Source organism: Nelusetta ayraudi, unplaced genomic scaffold (genome assembly GCF_046127955.1).
Source record: "Nelusetta ayraudi isolate G7.1 ecotype Tasmania unplaced genomic scaffold, CSIRO-AGI_Nayr_v1 ptg000229l, whole genome shotgun sequence".
In the NCBI taxonomy this organism is placed as follows: domain Eukaryota; kingdom Metazoa; phylum Chordata; class Actinopteri; order Tetraodontiformes; family Monacanthidae; genus Nelusetta; species Nelusetta ayraudi.
In genome coordinates, this window is record NW_027466278.1 from 183,729 (window position 1) to 197,568 (window position 13,840).

The 13,840-nt window shown below is 48.7% G+C and overlaps 2 protein-coding genes across 2 annotated transcripts; one reads left to right on the forward strand and one right to left on the reverse strand.

The window, feature by feature from the left end:
* The first annotated feature begins 4,692 nt into the window (after positions 1-4,692).
* Positions 4,693-5,680, forward strand: LOC142882021 (interferon-induced protein 44-like). Its single transcript, XM_076016467.1, has 3 exons — positions 4,693-4,978; positions 5,104-5,137; positions 5,233-5,680. The coding sequence occupies exons 1-3, from the start codon at positions 4,933-4,935 to the stop codon at positions 5,477-5,479; spliced, it is 327 nt and encodes a 108-aa protein (XP_075872582.1). The 5' UTR covers positions 4,693-4,932; the 3' UTR covers positions 5,480-5,680.
* Positions 5,681-7,643: 1,963 nt separating this feature from the next.
* On the reverse strand, positions 7,644-13,453 carry LOC142882035 (endothelin-1). The gene is made up of 4 exons (XM_076016498.1): positions 13,139-13,453; positions 10,092-10,263; positions 8,508-8,621; positions 7,644-8,171 (listed from the first exon to the last, which is right to left on the reverse strand). The coding sequence occupies exons 1-4, from the start codon at positions 13,197-13,199 to the stop codon at positions 8,099-8,101; spliced, it is 420 nt and encodes a 139-aa protein (XP_075872613.1). The 5' UTR covers positions 13,200-13,453; the 3' UTR covers positions 7,644-8,098.
* Positions 13,454-13,840: the final 387 nt, after the last annotated feature.

The window sequence follows — 13,840 nt, forward strand, 5'->3', positions numbered from 1 at the left end:
AGCTCCAATGAGGGGCGGGGCCTGTTTCCGGCCCGGTCTGACTGGGGTCCTTGTCCTGGTCTGGGTGTCGGCCTTGGTGAGGCCACTGCAGCTGCTTCCTGCTCTGGAGGAACTCAGAGCTCCAGCAGCAGCAGCAGCAGCAGCAGCAGCAGCAGCAGTAGCAGCAGCAGCAGTAGCAGCAGGAGGAGAAGGAGGAGAAGGAGGAGAAGAAGAAGAAGGGCTTACTCAGCTCCTTCAGACTCCTCCCAGTTCCTGATGAAGACCACAGAAGTTTTCTCATCCACACAACTTGTGGACAGCAGCAGCCAATCAGAGCGCAGGCCTCCTCCTCGGCCATGGCAGGTGTCATCCAGTTGCAAGAGGACCAACTGGTCCCCCTGGTGGTCAACAGAGTGTAGACCCTCAGAGTGACAGAAGATCTGACTGATGATGTATCTTCATGCTGCTTATCCTGAAGGAGAGCAGAACCAGCCTCAGGACCAGGACCAGGACCATCTGAAGAACCATCTCAAGTCCTCTCACTGCCTCTGAACAAGCTGATCTCAACTTAGCTGGGCTGGTCTGAGGAGCAGGACTTGGCCATTAGGACCACTAGGGGCCATTGGGGTCCAGCAGCGCCACCAGAGCCACTGTGGGAGGTTAGCAGGGGCCACTTGGGGTCACCAAGGACCACCAGGGGCCACAAGAGACCACCAAGGACCACCAGGGACCGCCAAAGGACTACCAGGGACCACCAAGGGCCAACAGAGCCACAGGGGCTGCCGAGGACCACCAGGGTCCACTGGGGTCACCAGGGTCACAGCCAGTAGCAGCGGTGGCGGCGGCTCGGCCTCAGAGGAATGTGAAAGTTTTTACTGCAAACTCAGTGAGGTGAGAGAGACGAGTGCATCAGAGGGGCGACCGACGGTGCTGATTGGCCGGGGCAGCGTGGTGGAAATGATGCTGATTGGCTGCAGCAGACCGGGAGGCTGAGAAAACACCTGGCTGCAGCAACAGCAACAGCCCCGGGCTCTGCGGCCTGCAGCACGCGATCCTACCGAGGCCCCTACTGAGCGCGCTCACTGGCGCCTCCCGGCTGCAGCGCCGGTGTCCTGTTACCTCGCGGCAGCGGAAAAAGTGGCGGCGAGGAGCAGGAACGCCGACAGCACGCCGCCGCCGCCGCCGCTGCACAGATCATGGAAAGAAAAACTCCACAAGTCTGAGAGGCAAAGAGCCGACACACACACACACACACACACACACACACACACACACACACACACACTGCATGACTCATGCTGGTTGTATGTTTGTGGACGAGCAGGGTAGAGCGAGGGGCTTTAGAGAGAGAGAGAGAGAGAGGCTAATTGACAACAGTTGCAAGGAAACACGTGCACACACACACACACACACACACACACACACACACACACACACACACACACACGTGTAACGACGACAATGATGTTGTTTGTTTCTCCGGGATGAAAAGTTGTGTTTGTGAGTCACACATGACTCCAAGTGCTGCAGGCTGTAAAAAAAATAAAATAAAATAAGAGGTTCGGGAGGGCGGAGTCACAGTCAGGCCCCGCCCACAACTGTCCAAATAGCAGACAGGAAGTGAGGCATTTCAAAGTGGTGGTGAAAACAGAGGCACTTTGCCTGAGTGCGTGCACACACACACACACACACACACACACAGCTCAGGAGTCCAGACAGAGAGGGGAGGGGCCAGCAGACCCTCCCCTCCCCCGAAGATCTTCAGTGACACTGGACCTCTGCCTCCACCTGCAGACCCCTGATGGTACTACATCTTCAGTGTGTGTGTGTGTGTGTGTGTGTGTGTGTGTGTGTGTGTGCTGTACCTGCTGCACCAGATGCCAGTTGGTGAGTTAGCAGCCAGTTTTGGTTCTGGTCGTGTGGAGCTCTGAGGACTCACCTGGACCTCTTCCACCAGCTCCAGATACTGACCTGCCAGTGGAGGCGACCTTCCAAGTCCCCAAGTCCAAGGGTGAATTCCACTTCCTCCCTCAACCCTCAATCTCAAACATGCGCGCTCCCGCGAGGTGCAAGTGCTGTCCCGATTCTAAGAAGGTCCAGTTGAGGGACGAGTTTCAGGGCTGTATCGCCCTCAATATTGAGATTCTCCGGCACCGCCCTTGGCAGTAAGGGCTACCCAGAAGGCATTGCGTATTTTCGCCAAGACGTCTTCGAAAAACGATGGCGATGTAAAAGCGAGCTACAAATGGAAGTATTTTCTTAGTTAATAAAGATATAAATATAACCAAACCATTTTATTGTCTTAGTTCAAGACTTTTTTATGGATTATTGACATCGTTGTTGCGTAACATTTTTTTTTTTTACCTTACGAGGTTTGTCAACCGGACCGGCGGTCCCGGCTTCACGTTACTTGTGTACATCGTTGTGTAGCGACAGAGGACTTCTTCCTTTTTCGCCGTCTTTTTCTTTTTCTTCTTCGTCGTCGTCGTCTTCTTGACTGACTGGACGTAGCGTTGGCGTAAGGCCGCCCCCCACAGTCTGAAGACGTAACTGCACTTAAGGGGTGTCCCATTTCTAAGCCCTTACACTGATTTTTGAGGGTCAAGATTGAGGGTTAAGGGCGAGGGTTGAGATTGAGGAATTGGAATTGGCCCCAAGTCAACCAGGCAGTTTTGGGAAAGTTCACCGTCTACCTGAACTGGTTCAAAGTTCACTTCACACATTTTAAAAAGAACTCTGTTCAGTTCATCGTTCATTATTCCACATTTAGAGCTACAGTTCAAGGTTCCCAAAAATGAACTCATTTACTTCTTTGTTTCTCCATCACTTTGCTGCCAGCTGTTCTTGGTCAACATTATTGACAGAGCCCATACAGAACCACAGACAGCAATTATTGTATCTGTTTTAACACTGAAAGTGTGTCAGATTAATCTTCATATCTACTTTTAATCCTAATCCTACCAGGTTTACAGCAGCACTGAGAGGACAGCCCTCAGTCTTTAGACTCTATGATGACTGTAAAAACAGGACTGTGGTCCTGAAGGTGCAAATGTTCCTCATTGCTATACTTTTCCAAACCTACCTGGAAACAATTCACATTTGATTCCATTTCACTCAAACTAAAAAGGAACCTAAAGAATTACTGGAAACATATCCCAGCCCAGGCATTCAAATATAAAGGCCACGGTTCTAAATAGCAGGAGGCTATACTGTTAGCAACCAAGTCCAGAAGATGTGCTGGTGTAACACGCAACACAATCTGAGGTAGGAAGAAGGCTGTGTTAGGAAGCCAAGGTTGGACCTCACAGTACAATATTCAAAGTGCTAAACTGTGAACATTCATCTTTTTCCAGTCAGCTGCATCACCGTCTAGGTCGGTTCTGACTTTTCCAACGTTCTATGAAATGGTCATGTGGATCTGAGCATTCCGAGCTTCTAGTGCTGCCTTCCTGGTCCACGTGTACTAGGATGTTGTTGTGGGGAGCAGAGCATGAGCATTAGCATTTGCCCGACCTTCCATTAGTCCAACTAATTGCACCTTGGTCTGACCTCTCCAAACTGTAACCCCAACTGTAATAGGAGATTGGACCAATGGGCAGTTCCCGTTGTTGTGACTTCTGGTAGTGACGTATTTGTTGGAGCGACAGACAGGCAGCTTGCGGTTGCCAGATTGGGTGGTTTTCTGCCAAATATTAAAGACTGTTTACGGTGTGTTTTAGTTGGGGTTTCACCTGGAAGACTCTGGACATCCGGCACACTCGTGGACGGAGTTTACAACACCGCTCACAAACGGCAGAATGAGCGCGTTCAACAACAATGCATTCAAATGCAAATAAAGAACGGTCTGTTTGCGTTCGCCCAAAATATACGAACGAATTCACGAACAATCGTGAATTGAACGCGTTCGGACACAACCAAGACCCTCGCCTTGGCCCACCAACCCACAGTGCACTGGAGCCCTACAGTTCCTGTTGCCAGTGGTGAACCCACAGGGAGACAGACCCAGGTCTCTGCTTGGGGTCGGGCCTGAGAATAGAATAGACTAGATCGAATAGAATAGCCTTTACTGTCATTGTAGAGGATACGACGAGATTATGATTTCAACTCCCTTGGTGTCAAAGAAAAAAGAGAAAAAGAACAAAAAAAGCGACACAATAAACACATGTACAACTAAAACAATAGCAGCATGAATACGTACAGGTGCCGGAGTAATACGTAAAGACAGATAAATGGTTATTTCACAGTGTATAAATATATTGACACAAAAGTGCCATGTTATTGCACGGTTGGATGGAGAGGGTGTACAGGTTCAACTGGCTTTGTGATTGCGCCCCCCATGGGCAGAGGCAGGGACCTGGTGATGGACAGGGTCTCAGGGGTCCTCCTCACACACTTATTTTTCATTTGAAGACTTTTTTCTATTTTTTCAAGGACAAAACTTTTGGCCCCAATACAGCTGCGTACAATTCCAGGTGACCACTGGCTCAGGTGTGGTGCTGTTTTTTTTAACACAGGCTTCAATTTGAGCTTTTTTGGTTTGTTTGATTGTTTTTAAGTTTTCTGTTTGTTGCATTGTTATCCTGAAACACAATTAGCTTATTTATTGGAACAAGTCAAAGATGTTGGTGCCAGAATGCAGAACAACTGCCAGGAGCCGAGAGTACAACTGACAAATTGACAATCCTTGCTTGACGTTGTCAGAAGCAGGGATAATTCTTTGTTTTGTCAACAGCAAATATTTTGTTTTGACTATTACCGATGAAGGAACGGGGTGTGAAACAGGTCTGACTGGTGGACAATAGTGATCAAAACATGATAAACATGGAAATGAAAGTAATTCCTTTCAGTGTTTGACTGCAGTGGTGTCTCTTGAAACTCAGTCTGCCTCGTCCGGCGATACTTTCAACTTCACTCCTGACATTCAACTGGACTTTGGACAGGTTGACCTTCACCATGGGACTAAAGAAGTCCAAACCTGAGCCACCAAAGCCTAATCCCTGTAAGTTTCCAGGGAACATCTTCCATTGTGATTTTCATGACCAGTTTTGTGTGAACGTGCTTTCATATCTGGAGCTCGGTGCTGTGGTGATAACTGTGATATGTAACATGTGGACGTGTCTTCAGTCCTCAGCACCCCGTGGAGGAAAATAAACTGGACGTGAGTGTCAGCACACCTTGTTTTGTCTTAAACTCTGGGGGTTTAGAGTTAAAGTGCAAAGTGAGGTTTTGCTGTGCCTGTTTTCTTCTGAGCAGGAACTCAGAGGAACCTCTGCAGTACGTCAAGAACTACAAGCCTCCTGTTGAAGGCCAGAAGATCAGGGTTCTTCTTTATGGACCAGCTGGAGCTGGAAAGTCCAGTTTTGTCAACAGCATCCAAAGTGTCCTTCTGGGCAGGATGTACAACATGGCCCTGGTGGGCAGCATCATGGAGAGAGGTTTCACCAAGAAGGTAAAAACTGTTCTGATCATCATCAATCTTCCAACATCTCAACATTACTGATAGTTCCTCCTGCATCTGGAGAAAATGTGAACCTGCCTGGCCGCAGGTGATCAGATCCAGGACAGAGTGAGAGAGCAGCTGCTCAGCTGCCTGTGACGCAGTTAGAATGGAATGTTCGCCCTCTAGTGGCCAGACCAAGGAAGCTGCCTAACCTGGTTCCCCTTCATCTCAGTCTGGATCAGCAGACTAACTGGTCTATGTCTAATATGTGTGTGTGTTTGTATGTATATATATGTATATATATATATATATATATATATATGTATATATATATATATATATATACATATATATATATATACAAATATATATATATATATGTATATATATATATATTTGTATATATATATATGTATATATATATATATATATATATATATATATATATATATATACATATATATATATATACATATATATATATATATATATATGTATATATACGTATATATAAACGCATATACAAAATAGAAAACAGAACAACAAAATGACATGTCAATGAATTTCATTTTAAACATTGACCAAAACCAAATAACAAAAGTGCAATGCCTTAGCCTGAGCAATGAGCTCAGGGCTTTAAAGGGTTGTTGTTGGACTATAGGTTCTTCTTATATCTACACGACACACGATATCTGGTCGTATTGGTTAATCGTTTAAAACCCTAGTCGAGCTATAGAAAGGGTAGAATTTATCCAATTTTGGGGATTATATATTGATGAATTTCTAAATTTCAGGAAACATATTGATGAACTGACAAAGAGATCACATTAATATATCGCCTTATTCTTTAAGCTAAGACATTTTCTTCCTTTTGAAGCTCTCCTAACTTTTTATTGGTCTAAATTACTGCAATATTTTATGGTATAATATATATCCCAGTTATGGTGAGAAATTATAGATCTTAGAAAAGGAAGTTATTGGAGATGGACAATTGATTTGTGATTGATGATTGTTGTATGGTGTCTGGTTCCCTGTTCAACAGCTGCAGAAGCTTCTGGGGAGCCCATCGTTACAAACATACTTTGATTGAATGTGATTGTATTTGTATTTGATTTGATTTGTAAAATAAACATAAACATAAACTGAAGTGAACTGAACACACAAACTTTCAGTAGCAGCACTTACATCAGTTCTCCTGGAGGGGGCACTGACAAGTAGGTCCATCCTCCCATAATCACAAGAGTTAAACTATTTGACTCCTCTTGGCCTCCAGAGGGCGACAGATTACAGCAACTACAAAGCAAACAAAATCTTTGTCTCATTGTCTGTATTTGTATAAAATAAACAAATTCAACATATTATGTGTTGGGATCCTGGCTGTGATCTGTAAGATGCTGGAAACATCAAAGTCTTTTCATTTTGTCCACATTAAGTTTGGAGAAAAGTCGACAATGAAAAACAGCACAAACCTGCATCATCCTCAGCCGGACCAAACAGGAAGTGAGGAGTCCAGGGAGGAAACAGGTGCCGCTCATCAAACTGAAGATGCGTCAGGTGCCCTCTAGTGGAGTGAAGTCCCATTACAGGCAGGTGGCTTTTTTCTTGCTGAGGTCAGATCATGGTTGCATGATCAGTATGGATGAAACAAGAGAAGTGGAACTGGCAATATGAAAGTGCACCGATTTTTTTTCCAGTGGCTACTCGAAGTACTGCAGCAAAAAAATCCCATATGTATAATATATAATTATAATATAATATAATGTAATGTATAATTTCCCATATATCAAAAACAAAATGAAATGTGTGAAATGGTTGACAGGACACCTCGGACCACAGTCAAGGTTCAGAACACTTTCATCTCCCTCTTGAATATTTTGAAGTCATGGACTTTTAATCTCCAAGTAAATCTCTAAAACTCTCAATAAAAGAAGGCCAGAAAAGTCTCAGTAACCTGAGAGTGACATCCAAAAGCGTGCGTAAACTGTGTCTTGGAAGCTTGGATTAGTTTATAATCTCATTAGTTTAACACAAAACCTGAGGATAGCATTTGCATAGCAAGAGAGATTTTCTTTTGAGATTTCATTCAAACTTTTTACTCATTTTACATTAATAAGAAAACAAAGATTACAAATTATTGAACTATTAAATTATGACATTATTATGACAGCAGACGGGGGAAGAGAGAATTCATAATTCATAAATTCATAAATTCATATTCATAAATATTGTACAAACAAAATACATGAAGTCATAATTAATTGAGCAGGATTTTTCCACTTCCTCCGGGCCAGAACCGGCCGGTTGGAACCAGTTCAGAACCAGTTTTCCACCAGGACAAGAATCAAGAGGGAGACTGACACCTGCTGAGTCATGCTAAGCTACAGTGCTAGCTCAAAAAGAACAACAACACTGGTCTTTAAACTGCTGGAGGTCTGGTGATGCTATTGGCAATAGCTAGCAGGCTAGCAGGCATGTCAGTGGTAGCGGGTTGCTAATGCTAATGTCATAGCGTCCAGATGTTTGAGGTTGAGGAGCTTCCTGGTCCGAGTTGGAGGAAGAAAAAAACCCTTCAGTCAAAGTGGATAAAATACATCATGGATAATATCATTGGAGGAAGCTGGGCTCCGCTCCCTGTCTGTCATGGCCAAGAAACCGCTCACAGGAAGTGGCCGACACCCCTCATGTCAGCGTTCTGAGGCCTCCTCGGCGCCGTAGCTCCCAGAATGCACCTCTGCGTCTGTCATTTCCTGCCCTGAGAACAGAAACATTTATTTATTTATTTATTTATACTCTCACAATTTTTATTTACTGCTTGAGAAAAGAAAACTCAGCCAACAACGATTCAAACTCCGCCCCCTAGTGGATGACATCATTTCCTCTCAGGTGGGAACCAAACAGAAGAAAAGAAGCTGAGAATTGCTGCAGTGTGTGTGTGTGTGTGTGTGTGTGTGTGTGTGTGTTCTGGTTTTGGGGAGATGTGAGGACATGTTAGCAGCCAAGTTATTGCAGGGTCCTGGTTCTAGTTCTAGTTCTGGTCCTCAGGTGGGGGGTGGAGCTGGAGGGGCGGGGTTGGTGGGGGGTTCCTCACCCTGATTGGACGGAGCAGAAGCTCAAACACCGGCCGTCCTCGGCGTGTGTGCAGCGGCAGCGCGACAGCTCCCTCCGCAGGCGCAGCGAGCCGGAGCCGTACGGCACCAAGTGGCTGGGAGAGAGAGAGAGAGAGGGGTCAGAGGTCAGAGGTCTGGGGTCAACAGCCACGCTCCCACTGTGAGAAGGTGAGTTAAATTAGTCAACAGTCAGTAAATGCTGATGTTTAACTGATGTAGAAATTGTGGGCAGGTGGAGAACAAAAGTCCTGAGTGGACCTCAGAGCCTCGTTGAGACCATCAGGAGGTCCAGAAGGTCCAGAGTTTTCAGAGTCTTGAGATGGTTCAGATGGTCCAGAAGGTCCAGAAGGTTCAGGTGGTTAAGAGGGCCTACACGTTCATATGGTTCAGATGGTCCAGAAGGTCCAGACAGTTCAAACAGTTCAGAGGGTTCAGATGGTCCAGAAGGTCCAGACAGTTCAAACAGTTCAGAGGGTTCAGAGTGTTGAGAAGGGTCAGAGGGTCTACACAGTTCAGACGGTTCAGCTGATCCAGTAGGACTAGATGTTCCAGAAGGTTCAGATGGTTAAGCTCCAGCTTCAGGTCAAAACAAGGGAAAGCTGAAGGTGTGTGACTCCAGGTCAGGCCTGCACATCTTCAGTGGTGTGGAACATCTGTCTCTCATTGGCTGCGGCTGCCGATGAGCCTTGACCTGCTGCTGCTCTCGCGGCTCCTGGTTGCTCCTCAGATTGATGTTCCCCTGGAGAGCTTCTCTCTTCTTCTCTACTCCTCCTCGCTTTGCTTCTCAGGGGGAAGAAGATAAATCGCAGTGACCTGAAGAGCTGAACCTGAGAGCTGCTGAACTGAGGCTCGCTCCTCTAGCGCTAGCAGCCGTTAGCTCGGGCAGCTAGCATCAGAACCTTGCCCTCGCTGATGAGGAGAACCAAAGGTTGATTTTGGCAGGAAGGTGGCGATAAAGCCAGGACGAGTCGAGCTCCGAGCCGCACGGTGGGAGGAGCCTCACCCCTCCCTCTCCCATTGCCCCCCCCACTGGCCCAAGGGCTGCTGGGAATAAAAAGAGCAGCAATAAAACTCAGTTTCCTGCTGCCATCAAGCTGCTGATTACCAGCAGGTTCCTCCTCCTGCGTCTCCTCAGCGCCGCTGCCGCTAACTAGCTAACGGCTATTTTTAGCCCCACAGGAAGTGGCAGCTGCTGCTGGCGGCGGCGGCGGCGCTCCTCGCACCTAAAAGCGTCTGGCCTCACCTTCTCATTAGCGCCACCACATCTGACTGCGCGCTCGTTCCTTGTGCACACTCGGCTAAAATGAAGTTAATTGCTGCCCGATTGTGTGTGGCCTCCTGCAAGGACTTCTGGGAAACTGGGGCAGCACCTCCAAACAACCCCCCCCCCCCACCCCCCCAACCTCGCTTCCCCCTCGGTGTGTTATTGCTCGTCATGCCTTGTAGACAAACCGCCGCTGTTTTTCTTTCCACTCTGGAAGTCCTGAGGCGGCAGAAGACCCCCCCCCCCCCAACTCTGCAGCGCCTCCCGCTGGTTTGTTTTGCTGCGAAACAAACGGACTCACCTCGCCGTGTTGACCCAGACGATGCCAATGTGGCAGAAGAAAATACACTCCTTGTCCTTCTGGTTCTCGCAGGAGCAGCGTCTGACCCGCCGGTGGGCCTCCTGGGAGAGCTGCACGGCAGGGCCCTCCTCCTCCTCCTCCGCCGTGGGGCTCAGGATGGAGACGGTGGACGCTGCAGAGGAGGAGAAGGAGGAGGAGGAGGTGAGGAGGAGGAGGAGGTAAGGAGGTGTCTACCCCCCCCCCCACTAGGAACGCTCTAGCCGCCGTCTGATTGGTTGCAGGAGCAGGATCCTGCCGCTGGTCAGCTGGTCGGGCTCGGCTCGCCTGATTGGCCGCAGGGAGTTTAGCTGGACAGACAGTCCAAGCCCAGCCAATGATCCAACACACACACACACACACACACACACACACACACAGGCACATAACAAACTAAGAGAACGCCTTGGTTTTGTCTCCTTTAAACTAGGCTGAGTGCTGCAAACAGCGGGCTAAATCCATCTGGTCCCAGAGCTCTGGACCAATCAGGCGCAACCTTCTCCCCCGACAGAACAGCAGCTTCCTGCCCCGGCACACAGCGCCTCCTACTGGGCCTGCTGGGTCCTCCCTCTGCTCCGGCTGCTCCTGCCTCTCGATCGGGTCACATGACCTCTGGCCCGGTTCGGCTTGGCAGCCTTGTGTTGTGGCTCCGCCCCCGGCGCCACTAGACTCTGATCCGCTTGGCCGCTCGGCGCCACTCGGCCTCCAACAGCCACAGGAAGCGGCGCTGGCAGCGGTAGGCGGCGCTCACACAGCTCACACAAACAGGAAGCAGAGCCGAGACGGAGCGTCGGCTCGGTGGGCGTGGCCAACGCCGCAGCTGCCGCCGCCGCTGGTTTCCTTCAGACCTGCTGAAATTTTCCCAGTCGAGCTGCAGAAAAGAGATGTTTGTCATCTCCATGTGACTGAAGGGGGCCAATCAGCTGCCTTGTTAGACTCCGCCCACTCAGCTGGAGGAGGAATCTGATGGGCTTGTTTTGGATGTACTAGATAGATAGATACTAGATAGATACTAGATAGATAGATACTAGATAGATACTAGATAGATAGATAGATAGATACTAGATAGATAGATACTAGATAGATACTAGATAGATAGATTGACAGATACTAGATAGATAAATACTAGATAGATACTAGACAGATAGATTGACAGATACTAGATAGATAAATACTAGATAGATATTAGATAGATAGATAGATTGACAGATACTAGATAGATAGATACTAGATAGATAGATAGATACTAGATAGATAGATAGATAGATAGATACTAGATAGATACTAGATAGATAGATAGATAGATACTAGATAGATAGACTGACAGATACTAGATAGATAAATACTAGATAGATATTAGATAGATAGATAGATTGACAGATACTAGATAGATAGATACTAGATAGATAGATAGATACTAGATAGATAGATACTAGATAGATAGATAGATAGATAGATAGATAGATAGATAGATACTAGATAGATAGCTTGACAGATACCTCCTACTGGAATGATTCTACCTGCTACGCTTGACACAGTCGCCATGTGTGAAGCGTGAAAAATAGAACCGCCGCATATTTTTCTAAGGCGGCGCCGTTGGTTTCACGCTTCTGAAAGGCACCCGCGCCGCCCCCTGGTGGTGGGAACCTGCACACTGACTTTAATGGCCGCAGACACTGTTGGTGTGAATTGAGGTAACAATCAGGCCATGAACTCAAGCCCTTTAGCCGCAGCTAGCCCGGGACGCTAACTGCCAACAACAACAAGGCGGTGGAGGGATTCCAGAGGGGGGAGGGGCCGAGGTGGGGAAGTCCAAAGTTCACCTTCCAGGCCTGCAGACGTCCAGGAGGCCCTGAGATTTATGGGAATTAAGCCCCAGTGACTCGTCTGCACATCCAGCAGAACATTGGCAGCGTCCTCCCGTCCTCGGGGAGCTGCGGTTCCTCCCAGCGCCGAGCTGACAGCCCGTCCTGGCCGCCGCCAACCGCCGCCGCCGCCGCCACAGTGAAATACGGCAAAAACATAATTGGTTCTGACAGGACAGGACGTCTTCCTGTCGACAGATCGAGGGGCTGCAGACGGGGACTCCGGAGCAGATTGATATTAAAGTCTCCACAAACCAAGGCAACCTTCTGTTCGGTAGGTGTCAGGAACTCCTCCACCGTGTCTCTGAACTGGGAGGCGTGGACACACAACCCACCCAAATATTCAACTGTCTCTCTGTGCATATCTCCACCGTAACGCAATCACACAAACCCCCAACAGCAGATGTCCGAGACTCCTTCTCGTGTCTCAGTTGCAGTGAAGATGTTTCAGTCCCCCAGGTCGCAGGGTCACCAGCGGGGGGCAGCACTGAGCCACAGCCTCACACCTGGTCGGGTCCAGAGAGGCTGAGAACATCTGAGGACTCCAGCTCCTCTCCAGGAGCTTCTGAGACAACAAGCAGAAGCGGAAGGAATCAGGTCCTGGTGACCCGGCCCGAGCAACAGCACTGAGATGTTCTCCTCACCAGAACCTCACAGGTTCCAACCATGGGGGCTCCTCCTCTGGCTTCACACCATCCACCAAGATCCACACCAAGACGTTCCAGCTAAAAGTTTCTCCGACACAAAGAAGGAGGTCCTGGAGGTCCAGGCTGAACCTCCTGGATCTCCAGGACCTCCAGCACCTCTAGCCTCTCTCAGCTGATCAACAGAAGAACCACACCTGCAGCAGCAACTCTGGTCAGGATGAAGATCATGAGGATCCATCGACCTCTGACCTTCTACTGACCCTCAGCTCCACACCTGTGACATCAGCAGCAGCACCAGTGACACTAAACCCAGCACACAGAGTTCCCCCTGGTGGTGGCGCTAGAGGAGGTCGTCTGGAAGTCATTAGAGGCAAGAACATCCATCACATCCTCCAGAGCCAGCGGAGGAGAAGCAACGTCTCCACGGAGATCCATCTTAGCTGCAGTAGCAGCAGCTGGAGGTTCTGCAGGAGGTTCTGCAGGAGGGAGGTGTGGTTACCTCGGTGCTGCTGGATCAGCGCCAGACTAACGGCCAGGAAGCAGACGTGGCTGAAGTCCATCCTGGTCTTGGTGGAGCTCCTCGGCAGACTCGTCGTCCTCCAGGTGCTGTGCAGGTTCCTCGACTCGGCAGCTCGACTGACTGACTCCTTCCATCTGGTCGGAGCGAGGAGGAGGAGGGAGGAGGAGGCGGAGTCTCAGAGAGACGCCTTGTGTTTCTCAGCAGCTCCTCCTGCTGCAGGCTGCTCCTCCTCCTCCTCCTCCCTCTCACTGTGGTCTCCACACAAACCACTCAGGAGGTGGAAGATGGAGCTCAGATTCTGCAGAGGAGAAACAAATAAAGACTTTGAGATGTTTCTCAGGTTTGAACCCAGAGGAGAGAAAAAAAAGCTGCAGGTTCTCCAGCAGGATGATGAGCCGAGAGGGAGATCAGAAGAAGAAGAAGGAGAAGAAGAAGAAGAAGAAGAAGAGCACAACTTCCTGCCTCACTTTGGCCAGACAGGAAATACAGTCAGCAGAGCTTCTGAGCTGGTGCAGTTACCTCGGGTCTGCACTCCGCACCCAGGAACTGGGTTTGCAACATCTTGTGGTCAGGCTGGGTACTGCAGAGAAGATTCATGGTTTCCTGGGGTGAAGAAACCCAATCAGAGCAGGTCCACCTGCTGGTCTACTTCTGGTCCCTGTGGAGACAGAGTGGAGGTCC

What these genes read in the sequence shown, in the direction of transcription:
- LOC142882035 (XM_076016498.1), bottom strand. Translation starts at nt 13,199, where the DNA reads ATGGACTTCAGCCACGTCTGCTTCCTGGCCGTTAGTCTGGCGCTGATC. An exon ending in GTCTGGGTCAACACGGCGAG is followed by an intron (nt 8,622 to 10,091) that starts GTGAGTCCGTTT and finishes TCTCTCTCCCAG; the next exon opens with CCACTTGGTGCCGTACGGCT. An exon ending in TTCTGCTCCGTCCAATCAGG is followed by an intron (nt 8,172 to 8,507) that starts GTGAGGAACCCC and finishes TTCTGTTCTCAG; the next exon opens with GGCAGGAAATGACAGACGCA.
- LOC142882021 (XM_076016467.1), top strand. Translation starts at nt 4,933, where the DNA reads ATGGGACTAAAGAAGTCCAAACCTGAGCCACCAAAGCCTAATCCCT. An exon ending in GCCACCAAAGCCTAATCCCT is followed by an intron (nt 4,979 to 5,103) that starts GTAAGTTTCCAG and finishes ACGTGTCTTCAG; the next exon opens with TCCTCAGCACCCCGTGGAGG. An exon ending in TGGAGGAAAATAAACTGGAC is followed by an intron (nt 5,138 to 5,232) that starts GTGAGTGTCAGC and finishes TCTTCTGAGCAG; the next exon opens with GAACTCAGAGGAACCTCTGC.